This window comes from Condylura cristata, unplaced genomic scaffold, assembly GCF_000260355.1.
Source record: "Condylura cristata isolate star-nosed mole 26May11 unplaced genomic scaffold, ConCri1.0 scaffold00024, whole genome shotgun sequence".
Lineage (NCBI taxonomy): Eukaryota > Metazoa > Chordata > Mammalia > Eulipotyphla > Talpidae > Condylura > Condylura cristata.
Genome location: NW_004567125.1, coordinates 18,295,201 through 18,309,517, shown reverse-complemented (window position 1 = coordinate 18,309,517; position 14,317 = coordinate 18,295,201). Strand labels below are relative to the sequence as shown.

At 35.0% G+C, this 14,317-nt stretch overlaps 2 protein-coding genes across 4 annotated transcripts in view; one reads left to right on the top strand and one right to left on the bottom strand.

Annotated features, from left to right (window-relative positions):
- Positions 1-5,019, top strand: part of CENPL (centromere protein L) — a 15,653-nt gene extending 10,634 nt beyond the window's left edge. For both annotated transcript variants that reach the window (XM_004688492.2, XM_012728965.1), the window contains exons 4-5: positions 1,946-2,488; positions 4,799-5,019. In XM_004688492.2, coding sequence (XP_004688549.1) covers positions 1,946-2,488; positions 4,799-4,870 — 615 coding nt within the window. In that variant the 3' untranslated portion in view covers positions 4,871-5,019. The remainder of the gene's footprint in view (positions 1-1,945; positions 2,489-4,798) is intronic.
- A 6,009-nt stretch (positions 5,020-11,028) lies between these two features.
- The window catches only part of KLHL20 (kelch-like family member 20), a 44,441-nt gene continuing 41,152 nt past the window's right edge, over positions 11,029-14,317 (bottom strand). Inside the window, exon 12 of one of the 2 annotated variants that reach the window (XM_004688491.2) lies at positions 11,029-12,574. In XM_004688491.2, the coding sequence (XP_004688548.1) occupies positions 12,490-12,574 (85 nt within the window). In that variant the 3' untranslated portion in view covers positions 11,029-12,489. The remainder of the gene's footprint in view (positions 12,575-14,317) is intronic. The other variant, XM_012729238.1, reaches the window with a different exon arrangement.

Sequence of the window (14,317 nt, the reverse complement as noted above, 5' to 3'; positions counted from 1 at the left end):
GGAATGTTTTAATTACTTCTTCAATTTCCTTGCTTGTAATTGGCCTGTTTAGTTGTTTATTTCTTCTTTATCTAGCTTTGGGTGGTTGTAGAATTGTAGGAATTTGTCCATTTCTGCTAAATCGTCGAACTTGTTTGCATATAGTTGTTCATAGTTTTCTCTGATTATTTTTTGATTTCTGCTGGATCTATTGTGATTTCTCCTCTTTTGTTTATGATTCTGTTTACTTGTGCTTTTTCTTGTTTTTTCTTTGTGAGCCTGGCCAGTGGCCTGTCTATCTTGTTTATTTTTTCGAAGAACCAACTTTTGGTTTCATTGATTTTTTTTTTTTGGACTGTTTCCTAACATAAATTTCATTTAATTCTGATTTGACTTTTATTATTTCCTGTCTTCTTCTGGCTTTGGGTTATTTTGTTGTTCTTTTTCCAGTTCTTTAAGGTGGGACATTAGGTTGTTTCTTTGAGTTATTTCTTATTTCTTTATGTGAGCCTGTATTGCTTTATATTTTCCTCTTATAACTGCTTTTAATCTGTCCCATATGTTTTGGAGACTTGTGTCATCATTCTCGTTCTTCTCCAGGTATTTTTTAATTTCTCCTTTGATCTCCTCATTGATCCATTGGTCCTCCAATAGTGTGGGTTTCAGTCTCCGCATGGTAGGTGGTTTTCTTGTCTTCTTCATATGGTTTATTTCTAGTTTGATTCCTTCATGGTCAGAGAAAATAGTTGGTAGGATTTCGATCTTAGTGTGTCTGTTGGTATTTATCTTGTGACCCAGTATGTGGTCGATCCTAGAGAATGATCCATGTGGATTTGAGAAAATGTGTACTCAGATTTTTTGAGGTGCAGTATTCTATAGATATCTGTTAGACCCATGTTGTCCAGGTCCTTGTTCAGAGCTTTAGTGTCTTTGCTTATTTTTGTCTTGTGGATCTGTCCATTGTGGAGAGTGGCATGTTGAAGTCTCCTACTATGTATGTATTTTCTCTGGTATATGTTTTCATAGATGACAGTAGTTTCCTGATATATTTTGATGCTCTTTCATTTGGTGCATATATGTTGATGATTGTTATGTCTTCTTGTTGTATTGTCCCCTTAATCATAATGTAGTGGCCTTCTGTGTCTCTTTTGAGATTCAAATTTTAATTGAAATGTTTTCTGCCTCAATGTAAGTTGGGGGAAGGATCAAATGGAAAAATAAATATGTAGGACTAATTCTTATAAAGTTGTCAACTAAATGCCAGAAAACTCCTAGGAACCTAAGATTGTTTTAATAAGAGAATAATTTAGGTTAAAGATGGAGGTAATCCTGTATTCAGGATTAATTATAGTCGCATGAATTACTCCCCTGCAGAAGAATTATAGAGAAGAGTCTAGGAAATTGTGAGAACTTGAATTAATTTCTCATAGGTGGGATCGTTGAAGAAACTGGAGAAAATGAACTTGGTAGTCTATTTGATAGCAATCTCTAAATACTTTAAAGAACTTTGATTTGTTCTATATGCATATTAAGAAAGGAAGCAGGACCAGTGGACGACACTGTAAGACTTGGCATATTAAAAGCCTTTTTTTGTTGATAGAAAGACTGCCTTAGGAAATACTTAAATCTTCCTAATAGAATTCAAACATGTTGGATTTGGTGACCTTTTACAGTCTCTTTTCAAGTCGAGGTGTTTTTTTTTCCCTTAGGATACTGTATCTAGGTAAGCCTTTATTTAGCATTTTGGTTGTACCAAAATTTTGGTATATGATGTGTCGGTAGTTTATAAGACTATTAGGAGAAAAGAGAATTAACTTTATGCACTCTAGTAATGATTAGGGAATATTTAACTTATATCTTTTGGCAAATAATACAATATATTTTTAAATGCACTAATTTTGAGGTAATGTAATTTAGGAGTAAATGTACTTTAAATTTAATGAACCTGTTTAACTATCCTTTGTAGATTTTGTCAAAATCTCAATTGCCATCTGAGAACAGAGAAAATAAAGTGTTGTGGACTGGTTGGTTCTGCTGTATATTTGGAGATAGTCTTCTGGAAACTGTTTCAGAAGATTTCACCTGTCTACCTTTATTCCTTGCAAATGGAACAGAGTCTAACACAGCTATAATTGGAACCTGGTTTCAGAAAACCTTTGACTGTTATTTCAGTCCTTTAGCAATCAATGCATTTAATCTTTCCTGGATGGCTGCTATGTGGACAGCATGCAAAATGGACCATTATACAGCTACTACGGAATTTCTTTGGTCTGTACCCTGTAGTCCTCAAAGTCTGGACATTTCTTATGCCATACATCCAGAGGATGCAAAAGCTTTGTGGGATAGTGTCCACAAAACACCTGGGGAAGTTACCCAGGAGGAAGTTGACTTATTTATGGACTGCCTTTATTCACACTTCCATAGGCATTTCAAAATTCATTTATCAGCTACAAGACTGGTTCGTGTATCAACATCTGTAGCTTCAGCACATACTGATGGAAAAATAAAGGTTAGTTTAAACATATTTTTCTTTATTGTGACATAGTTTTCATGATAATGGTGAATGTACTTTCCAAAGTGAAGAAGCACATTTGAATGTATGCCAATTGAAGACAGTAGAGATTTTATTTTATGCTTTATAAACCATTTAGTAAAAAGTCTTCAGCCTTCTATCTGCAGCATTACAATGGGAAGATACTATATACTGTGTTCTACAGACTTTGGTAATAATGTGAATTATTATTCTTTAGTAACTCTGAGGCCTTCAAAATTATTATCAAATTTTTAATCATAGTAGAGAGGATTATGTGTTGGGTAGAAAAATTAGGTCCAGAAATATAGAACTAGGATGCCATCTTTACATTTCAGACTTTTTTTTATACAAGAACTGGGGTACAGGCCAGAGGTACAGGAGGTGAGAGGATTCACCAGAGAAGAGTGGGGAGCATAATAGGTAAATATACTGAAATACACTGCTGAGGGGAGCAGTGGGCAGTCAGGAGAGATCTTCCATGTCATGTGGGTCATCTTCTCGGTTTAGAATTGAACTCGTGCTGCAGAACTTCAAGTGCTGCTCTTTAACCTGTTGCGCCACCAGGGAGGGCCCACATTTTAGACTTTTCTATACCCACTGGGAAAGAAATAATAGAGATACTGTTTTCCTTTCTATAAAGTGCTTATTGTGGAATTATCAGAAATAAATATAAGTAGGCACCTAAATATATTAAAATATATTTAGTTGATATATTTAATATATTAAAATGTAACTATAATAAACACTCAGTGGATGTTTCATATTATATCGCTAGATGTTTAACATACCTTAACTTTAACTAATAACTAATCTTATAGCAGCTCTGTATTTAATTTCCCCCACATTTCATTTTTAAAATAAGAAAACTGAGGGAGAGCATAATAAGAGTATTTGAGGCTTGAAAGTGTCTCTTAGATTCTAAGAAGTCCATACTCTTATTAGCAAGCACTATACTTGTGCTTTTCAAATGGGAGGTCACAGTTCAACAGTAGGTTGGATAATAATTTTGATGGGAAGAGACTAGTTCTAAAAGACAAAAGGAGAAGTAGAAACATAAAACATAACCTCACAATCACCTGTGTTAGGGTATATATTAGTGTGCATTGGATCATGGTGTTAAATTTATTTATTTATTTATTTTTTAAAGATTTATTTATTTGTACATACAGAACTGGGGTACAGGACAGAGGCTCAGGGGCAGTGAGAGGCTTCACCAGAGACAGAGTGGGGAACAGAACAGGCAGATTGACGAAGTACACTGCTGAGGGGAGCAGCGGGAGGGTCAGGAGAGGTCTGCCACGCCATGTGGTCACCTCCGGGGCAGGCGGGAATCGAACTCATGAGGAAGTGGCTTTAGCTTCTCAGTGCAGTGCTTTAACCCACTGCGCCACAAGGGAGGGCCCAAATTTATTTTTTACTATGGTTTATAGGAAAACGCTAGAGATAATTCTATACCATGTTACGTTGATTACAGAAAAACATTTGCATTTTTGTACCTTAGAATCTAGTGTTCATGAAGTCTTTATATATTTTAAGATTTTTTTACATACACATTAATTGTCAATTACATTTAAAAACTATTTTAATGATGTTAAAACAGTTAACTATGGCTCCTAGATTAAAGTATCAGGATGAACATTTGTTAAATACTCAATTGTACCAGGCATTATTAAATACTTTTTTGTTTCATTTTGTTTTCACAAGAACCTATTTACATAACTTGTAAGGAGGACCTATAGCAGAGGATAATTCACTTTCATAAGATCACACAGCTAATAACTAGAGTCAGAATTTGAACCCAGGCATCTGCCTGAAAAACGTATGCTTTTAACTGCAACACTTACTGTCTCTCAAAACTTTCAAATTACTTTATTACAAGGTTTCTGCCTTCACTTAACTTCTGCGTAGTACTTTTGGAATCATCCCTTTGAGAAGAAGGAACTTAGGGAACCCCATTATAGAAAATGTACATAAATGTCCTAGGGGTTCATTGATAGTCCTTGCCTCACTCCGTAAGCAAATGTCAGCTCATTCACGGAAGCCAAATGAAGCAGAACTGTAGTCTTGATTCCTTCAAAGCACTGTTGGCTAGTGGTTGTAAATTAAAGGTAGTAGTCTTCGCGGTATGAAATCTATATGACTTAGAGCAGTGCTTTGGTTCATATTGTATCTTAGCTTGCAGATTTGGAATTTAAAATAGTTCTGGAATATTTATCCAATATCAAGCTATTTTGTTATCACAATTAAATTCTTTTACAATTTTAAATGTCTCCTTTTTTCTTTCAGATTTTGTGTCATAAATACCTTATTGGAGTATTGGCATATTTGACAGAACTGGCAATTTTTCAAATTGAATGAGGCATGTATTTTCCTCAGAGTATATTTTGAGTTGCTCAGATGGAAGTCATGAAGGATGTGAAAGAACAGAGAAGATGGTAGTGGATGAACCACAGCCAGTTGCTCATGTTATTGTCATGACAATCTGACAGTCTGGGAAAATGCTGAATGTTACCTTGTCTATCTTCCAAAAAAATTATAAAATGTTTATTCTGTCAAACCTATAGGAGTCAGTTGAGATGTCTCTAATGTTGATATTTCTGAATTGGTCTTTAAGGCCTTTAATCTCTTTTAAGATTTTAGACTTGTGTTAAGAGACAATTTTAGCCTTCTTAAAGATATTTTCCTAGTATCATTTTTTTTTTCTTTTGTAAAGAACCGGTAATTAAAGTCCTATCCAGAGGAAACTAAAGATTAATAATACACATTTTAAAAAACCATTAATATGCTTCGATTTTTAAAACTTTTCCAATTCTTACTGCATTGTTGAATTAAATTTAAACTTTAAAAATGAAGTATTGTGTTTATTTGTGCTTAGGTGACCACCTTGGGAAGTTATAGGCTTTAGCACAAAGGTTTCAAACCAAGAATTATAGATTTAGTGAATGAATTTTAATCAACTTTTTTCTTTTGCAGTTGAAATTGACCAATTTAAGATACTTGCATGAGATTTTATATGTAAATCTTTTTACTTACTGAGCATAAGAAGATTTTATTTTACTTAAGAAACAATGTTTTTACTATCTTGCTTGAGAGAAACTAACAGGGTGTTCTGAGAACAAACATTAACTTCTGTAATGGACATTAGTTCAGATATCTAAGAAGCTACTGAGGAATGTTAAAAGTATGGGTTTGGGCTCAGACATTTACTAATATTAAGCTCCAACTTTGATTCTTAGAACATATAACTAATACTCTAGTTATTCTTTTAGGTCACAGGGATGAGAGTCCTTGTGGAGCAATCTGGAAGGAGTTTGTGCCATGACGACTTCTTGAGACTGAACCCTAAGTGCCATCCTTGGGTGGTCTTCCAACAGACTTATGTGTCAGAGAAGTAAAATTCTATTTTACTTAAGCTATTGTGATTTTGGATCTGCTTATAGCCAAATGTAGTCCTAGCTCACAGAGAGGCATGAGCCAGTCACATCATTGAAGTGTTTAGAAGTACTATTAAGAAGTTGGATTTTGTTCTGAATGAACTGGGAAGTCACTGATGTTTTAAGCAGAAAGTAATATGGCCTGATATATATTTTATAAGATTTTGTAAGACATGAGGGAGAGTGAGCTATAGGTGGACCAGAGTGTAAGAAGGACCAGTAGTCTCACTTTAGGATTCTTCCCTTGAAATTCACTGGCAGAAATACAAAATCAAGCATATATAAGGCTATTTATTACAACAGTATTTGTAAAAATAAGACAACAATAAGGGCCCTTCAAAAGGGGATTGATTGAATATAATTATGGCGTAACTACAAGTGAGTTACTACTATATAACCATAAAAAGTTTTGAGGAAGATAGCTATACACTACCATGGAGTGATCTCTAAATTATATTGTTATGTGAAAGAGTAAGATGTGGACAGAGTATATAGTAAGCACAAAAAGTAGTGTGCTTTCTTTGGTGGAAGCAATGGGAGAAATAGGGATGTGTGTGGGTGTTTTAAAAAAATAAAGGGTAAGGCAAAAACTACTAGATGGTTACTAATAGAGGGAAGGAAATGAGTGGAGGTACAGTAATGAAAGTTAAGATTATCTGAAATTTTTGGTCTGTAGTTTAGAACCATATAAGTTCTAAACAAAATTAGATCAAAAAGGAAAACAAAACAATCCCTAAATAACTGAAAACAAGTGAACATAATTTTATTAAATTATGGCATAATCATACAAATAATTACTTTTGGTATATTACTAAAAGACTATCATAGTATTTAAAAAATATATTTATTTATGCATCCAAGAACTGGGAGTGTAGGTCAGAGGTATTGAGGTGGGGGATGTGAGAGAATCCACCAGAGATAGAGTGAGGAGCAGAACAGGCAGATGCACTGAAATACACTGCTGAGGGGAACAGTGGGTGAGACGGAGAGGTCTGTGTGGGCTAACTCCTTGTCCAGCCAGCCAGGGATCAATTCCTGCTGCAATGACTGGGCGACAGCGCAGTAGTTTTGTCTTTAAACCCTGTGCCACCGGGAGGCCCTATGAGATAGTATTTTGACTCTACCATCATCAGTGAGCTAGATCCTAAAAGCAGAAGATCAGCAAAGTAAATTCATCTTTACTTTATTAATAATATTGGCATTGTTATTTTGCTAGGATTTATAAGGTAAAATAATTCTATCAATCTTAGGAAAATACAAAATATAATAAGTATCTTAAGTAGAAAAAAGGCATAAGGGAAAATATAAAATCAAGTAAGCTTAAGTAGAAGCTAATGTTAAATTTGTATTGGAAATATCAGCAAATTCATTTATATTTGAAATGCAAGTTTTAAATTTTGATGAAGTTTATCAAATTTTATTTCTTATGCTTTTGGAATCTAAAAGGTCATTACTTAACATAGTGACCTGAAGAATACCATGATTCTTCTAAAAATCTTAAAATTTTAGCTCTTAAAACTTAGGTCTGGATATATTTTGTTAATTTTTAAAAAAGATTTTATTATTTATGCATACAGAACTGGGGTACAGGTCAGAGGTGGGGGTGGTGAGGATTCCCCAGAGACAGAGTCAGGAGCAGAAGAGGCAGATGTACTGAAATACACTGCTGAGGGGAGCAGCAGGTGGGTCAGGAGAAATCTGCCATACCATGTGGGTCACCTCCCTGGCAGGGGATTGAACTGGTGTTGCAGTGGCTGCCTAACTTCATAGTGCTGCACTTTAACCTGTTGCGCAACCAGGGAGGGCCTGTGTGTTCATTTTTATGTCTGGTATGATGTAGGCATCCAAATTTATCATTTGTTTATTTACATCAAGACTCCTAGGTAAAAACAAAAGACCCCCAACAGCTTTTCTAATCAGGCTGGAGTAGAGCTTAACTTACCCTAGGCCCACTCCTACTCTGTCCATAGCCTAATCTACATCCTGGTCCCACGTAAGATTGGTTGCAAACTAGTTCCACTTCATTCCTCAAACTAGTTCGAGCATCCCTTGCAAATGTCACTGTGGGATTTTGATAATCATTGTGTTGAATCTGTAAATCAGTTTGGGAAGTATTAGCATTATCATGACATTAAGTCTTCCAACCCATGAGTCTGGGATAGCTTTCCATTTACTCATATCTTTTAAAATGTCCTTCAACATGTTTTTATAGTTTTCACCATATACACTGCATTTTTTTGGGGGTTACATTTTTTCCTGCTTGTTTTATTTTTTAATATTATTAACAATGAAATGATTTTCAGTTTCACTTTGAGTTGTTTGTTGCTAGTGTATAGAAATACAATCAATTTGTTATTTGGCCTGATATCCTCTGACCTTAAACTTGTTGATTCTATTTTCAGAGAATTCCTTAGGATTTTCTATATACAGTGTTCATGTCATTTGTTAATAAAGATGTTTTAATTTTTGATTTTGATGTGGATGCTTTCTGTTTCTTTTTCTTGCTAAATTGCTTTAGTTAGGATCATCAATACAATGGTAGTAAACTGGTGAGAATGTATATTACATCTTTGTTCTTGATATAGTGGGAACATGTTTATCATCATGTTAGCGGTAGGTTTTTCATAACCTTTATCAGGTTAAAGAAGTTTTATCCATAATTTACTAAATATCTTTAATATGAATAGATATTAGATCTTGTCACATTATTTTCCTATATTCATTGAAGTGATTTTTTTCTCTTTTACTTAAAACTGCACACTTAATTTTCTGGTTCTGCATATTAGCACCTTAGAAATTGCCCCTCTGGGACTCTCCCTGGTGTTGCAACAGATTAGGACGCAGCACTGCAAGCTGGCCACAGCTGCTTCAGTGCAAGTTCAATAGCCACCCTGGAGGTGATCCACATGGTGGGGGACAGACCTCTCCTAACCCACCTGCTGCTCCCCTCAGCAGCATACTTCCTCGATCTGCCTGTTCTGCTCCCCACTCTGTCTCTGGTGAATCCTCTCACCGCCCCTGCACCTCTGGCTTATACCCCAATCTGTATGCATAAATAAATAAATCTTAAAAAATAAAAAAAGAAATTGCCACTCTGCCCTAGCCACAAATAAAAAGTTGAACAGATGGAAAAATCTACTTTTCCTGTGCTCTGGGTAGACGCAGAGCAAATTATTGCCACCATGATTGGAGAAACGAGCACTTAATTACAGGGAATACTTTAATGTTTTACTGGAGCTGTGTTTCATGAGCAGAAACCTTTATGGAAACCAGTAAAACCAGCTCAGAAAAACTGAACTATCATTGATAAATTACTAGAAGCTCAGTGTGGACAAATCTGAGAGTTAAATTACAGGGGACTCAGGCATAGTGGTCCAAATAAGACTTGCACATTATATTTCATTGATGTCTTAAATTCTTTTTATTTATTTATTTATTTATTTTTATAGATGCATTTATTTATGCACACAGACCTGGGTTACAGGCCAGAGGTGCAGGGGTGCTAAGAGGATTCACCGGGGACAGAGTGGGGAGCAAAACAGGCAGACTGACAAAGCACACTGCTGAGGGGAGCAGCAGGTGGGACAGAGTTCTGCTGTGCCATGTGGGTCACCTCCAGGGCCAGGGATTGAACTCCAGCTGAAGCACCAGCTAGCTTCATAGTGCTGTGCTTTAAACCACTGTGCCACCAGGGAGGGCCCCTTAAATTTCTTAACTTTTCCCTTCCCAGTCATTTTTCTCCTTGCACCTTACTTGTTGGGGAAATACTTAGTTTTCCTCCACCCTGGATTTTGCTCACTGAATCCCTGAGGTTAACACATTCTGGCTCCCTGTATTTCCTGAAAACTAGAGCACCAATTCTTAACTTTTTCAACTCAAGACTCCTTTACAACCTCGAAGACTGAGTTCTTCAAAGAGCTTTTCCATATGTGATTTCTATTTGATAATTCCATATTAGAAATTAAGACAAATTAAAAAAAATATTAGTGCATCAAAAATCATCTGTTACATATTAACAACTCTAAAAAAACTGCTTTTCAAACAAAATTAGTAATGAAGTCACACATTTACATTTTTGTGGAAAAATTAGAAAAGGTTATCCCTCTAATTTCTGGCTTAATAGAAAGCAATTGGTTTCATACCTGCTTCTGTATTCAATTTTTTGGTAGGTTTTTTATTTGGTTGAGGCATATGAAGAATACAGCTTATATGAACATGAAATTGGAAGAGGCAAATGTATTTTAAATAGCCTTTTCTTACTATTATGGATATTCTTGTAACCACACCAAAACTTAGTAATTGTTGAAATCTGAAACCTTATCAATAGTCCTTTCATACTGGTCCTATTGGCGACCTTGTACTTTGAAGGGATCTTTAAACTAATGTATTGGTTATTTAGAAAACTGGCTCAATGAATTATGCAGTCTTCCAAATGCTGACACACTTTGGAGTATATTATAGGAATGGGCTAATGCAGTTTTAGAACTGAAGAAGTCCCACAATCTGCCCCTACAAACCAAAGAATGAGGCAAGTCAGTAGTGTGATTCAGTTCAGTTCAGAAGGCCTGAGAATCAAGAGGGTTGTTGGTCCAGTTCTGTAGTCCAGGTCATTGTTTGAACTGAGATTTTCAAACTTTCTTACTAAAATGAGAGAAGGAAGTAGATTACTTTGGAACTCTAGAGAATGGAAGATCTATAGAATGGAACCTAAAGGAAGGTGTTAAGATTTTAATTTTCATGCAAATTTTGTATTATACAGCTGTGCTTTCCCCAATTCTTTAAGTACTTATATATGCACATACAAAGAAAGTGAAAAATGAGGTAAAATATTAACAGTAAGCAAATCATATATGGGTGGCCTTTTTACTAATTTATTTTTAAGACTTGGTTTGAAATTGTTTTCAAATAGGAAGTTTTTTTTTAAATTAAAAAATTAAAATTAAAAATTAAAAATTCCTAATTCCACCTGCCAATAATCCCTTTATTTCTTCAGTTGAAAGCTACTATAACTTTACATAAAGGAACTATGATACAGAAACAAAGTCTAAATTAAATAGTAAAGATAGAAGCATTAAAAAGCACTAGCCAAACATTTTTATGGTAAAAACTACCTTTATTTAAAAAAGTTATACATGCTAGAAAAAAGCATAAATGATACATGTAAACAATTGTTTACCAAATACTTATTTTTTTCCTTGTAAAGGTGCAAATGATCATTAAATGTAAACACAAAAGTTGCCAAACATTTTTAAACTGGGGAATAAGAAGATTCCTTTTGGTTGTGATTAAAATCTATTCAAAGATTTTCCTGCAAAATACAGTGAAAAAAATTGGTCTATGAACACAATGACAGAACTTCAACCAATGATATTTGTGTCATGTTTTTCCTTAAAAATTTTGATTTTTCACCAGAAAGTGCAATTTGAGAGTAACAGTGGCTTTATAGAATGAGGGTAATGATATATAGTTTGTATAAAAGAACCAAGATGTAATTAATGTCTTGATTAATTTTACTCTCATTTAGCATGTGCTATTAAATGAACATAACAAAGCATTCATTCCTTTGGAGGTTGTTACAGGTGAGCCTCAGCTTCAGCAGGCCTGAGCATCAAGTTAAGTTGCATAACAATATTCACTGCTGGGAGGAGGACATTTCTCCCTGCTGGTCCTTAGTAGCAATAAGGAAATAGGAAGGAGAGTTGCTTTAGACAGTTATGCTTTTGAGCAAATTCTTTTGCAGAGTTGCACATGTTTCTATTGGGGGATTCTTAAGACTATACACGAGAATGAATCACTGTTTTTATAGAGGCACTGAGCAGAGCTCTAGAACTAGTACAAACTATGAAAATATGAGAAAAGACTTGAAATATAGCAGAAAACAAGCACACATGGAAGGAAACAAGATGCAAACTCACAGTGATAAAAACTAGTGTGTTAGTCCGGCCTGGTTTGGTTGAGTTAATGATATTCCTTTTCAGTTATATTATTTAAAATGAGATGTTTCCTTATTTATTTATTTTTAAATGTTCAAGTCTTCTGGTGCTTAGTGTAGTAATGGTGGCTACTGAAACACTTTGATTACTTTGTTATGGGTAGTCCTTTTAAGAAGTGGAGTCATGTGGATGGAGTGCCTAGATACAAGAACTAGATCATACATAGCCCTTCTCCCCTTATTAATATTTTCAAACAATATCCTAAAAATAATATTTTACTGCTTGGTAGTTTTTTTTTTTTCTTTTCATGAGAGGAAGGCTAAAACCAAAAAAACCAAACCAAAACAAAAAAATGAAAAACCCAAACCCAACAACAAACAAGTCCATAAATTAAAACAAAAAATAAATATTTTTCTGCACAGAATTGAAAATTATTGTGCAAAGGTGGCATCTTGCAGGTGAAGTACTTTCGTTGTTTTTGTATTTTCATTCATTGAGGCACCGGCAAAGAATAAAATTTGTTCTAGTGTTTTCTTGAGCTGTACAAAGTTCCAAAGTCAAAGCTTTCCAGAAATACAGAGGAGCATATACATCACTGTATTCCAAATATTCACCATATATGGGATTCGCAATGTGTCATTTTAATAACTCCGACACCACCCCCTAGCCGTCGATAATTCATCCCGCCGTATAACCTGCAAAAAAAGAATCAGATTTCTGACTAGAAAAAGTACTTTTCTTTTTTTAAATTTAATCTTTACATCTTTTAAAGGTAATTATTTTACAATGCCTGCTTTCTTTTCACAGGTTTAGTCCTTATAGAATTGCCAGTACCAGTTCACCCATGCACCATCACCATAGTCCCTTGTGCTGTTCCCATCCTCTTTTTGATCCCGCTCCCTCCCCTTCTGCAGAATGTCTCTCTGATTTATAGTTGTTTATTTTTGTTTTATTATTATTTTTCCCCTAATGTCTTATTTGGTTTCCATATATTCCTCCTATAAGTGAAACCATCTAATATTTTTGCCTTCTGACTTATTTCACTGAGCATAGTCCCTTCTAGCTCCATCCATGTTGTTGTGAATGGCAATTTATCTTTTTTGATTGCTGAATAGTATTCTACTGTGCACATATATCACATCTTGATCCAGTCATGTATTTTTGGGCATCTGGGCTGTTTCCAAGTCTTACCTATCATAAATAGTACTGCCATAACATAGGCATACAGGTATTCTTTTGAATTAGTGTTTGGTGTTTTTTGGGTAGTTTCCTAGTAGTGGGAATTGTTAGGTCACATGGCAGCTCCATTTTTAGTAGTCTAATTCCTCAGGCTGTCCTGAGGACAGTGGTTGGACCAGTTTGAATTCCCAACAGCAATGTAGGAGAGCTCCTGAAAAAGTACTGTTTCTTCCACAACTAAGAGGTTAATAAAATACTTGCCTCTATTCACATCTAATATTTTCAGCTTCATACATCTCATTAGAGTTAGGAGCTGGAATTTCTACTGTCAAGTAGCAGAATTAGGTTGGACACTGACTAAAATGTTCTCATAATTTTGCATCATAACTTTACATCTTTGTATCTAAGCTGACTTCTAACCATTAAATACATGTTCTAATTTTGCTCCACCTTTATTATTTTCTCACCCATGTTACCCTTTTGCCTAACCTCCCTAAAATACTTTTATCCTTTGTCTTGTATGTACTCTTATAAGCCTCCTTAGAACCTTTATGTCTCCCTTCTATTAAGTTTTACTAGAAAGCTACCTTTTCAGTGAGTTTTCCTGGACAATTTTCCCCCACCCTGGGCAATTTTTTAAAGCGGACACCCCCCTCTCACCTCCCCTGCTTTGCAACTGCACTTCCACCTCTGGTGTGTTACTATTTGTCTCCCTCTCTGGAATGTCAGTTCCATTACTATGAAGGGCAGAGAATTTTGTTCTGTTTGCTTTTGTATCCTCAGATTCTACAACACTCAATAAATCTTAATGCATGAGGTTGTGAATGTGTGCTGTTAAGAGACAAAAAGTGCTAAATCATCATTACTCTGACTTTAGTATTTTGACCATAGTGCTATACAGAACCATGAGAGATGCTGAATTTAAATAATGTCATTAGATATCTGTGAGAGATGTGGTTTCCCCAGAGATTAAGACAATAAAAAGAACTCCATTAATTCAGTCATGTAGCGTCATGACAAAGATCTGGGGGTTTTAGTTTCAGGCTCAAAATGAGAAAATGTACGCTGTGAGAATACAGCAGGAATGAACTGAGATTGCCCCTTTCAGAAGGGTAACTATAAAGTGACCTCAGCTGATCGTTCACACTCATGAGAAATATTTTTCAGAATGTCTGCAGCCTCAGACCTTATATGCAGACTGCTCTCTGATATACAGCCACAACCATTGAAATTTTTTTATTTTATTTTTTAGTTTTTAT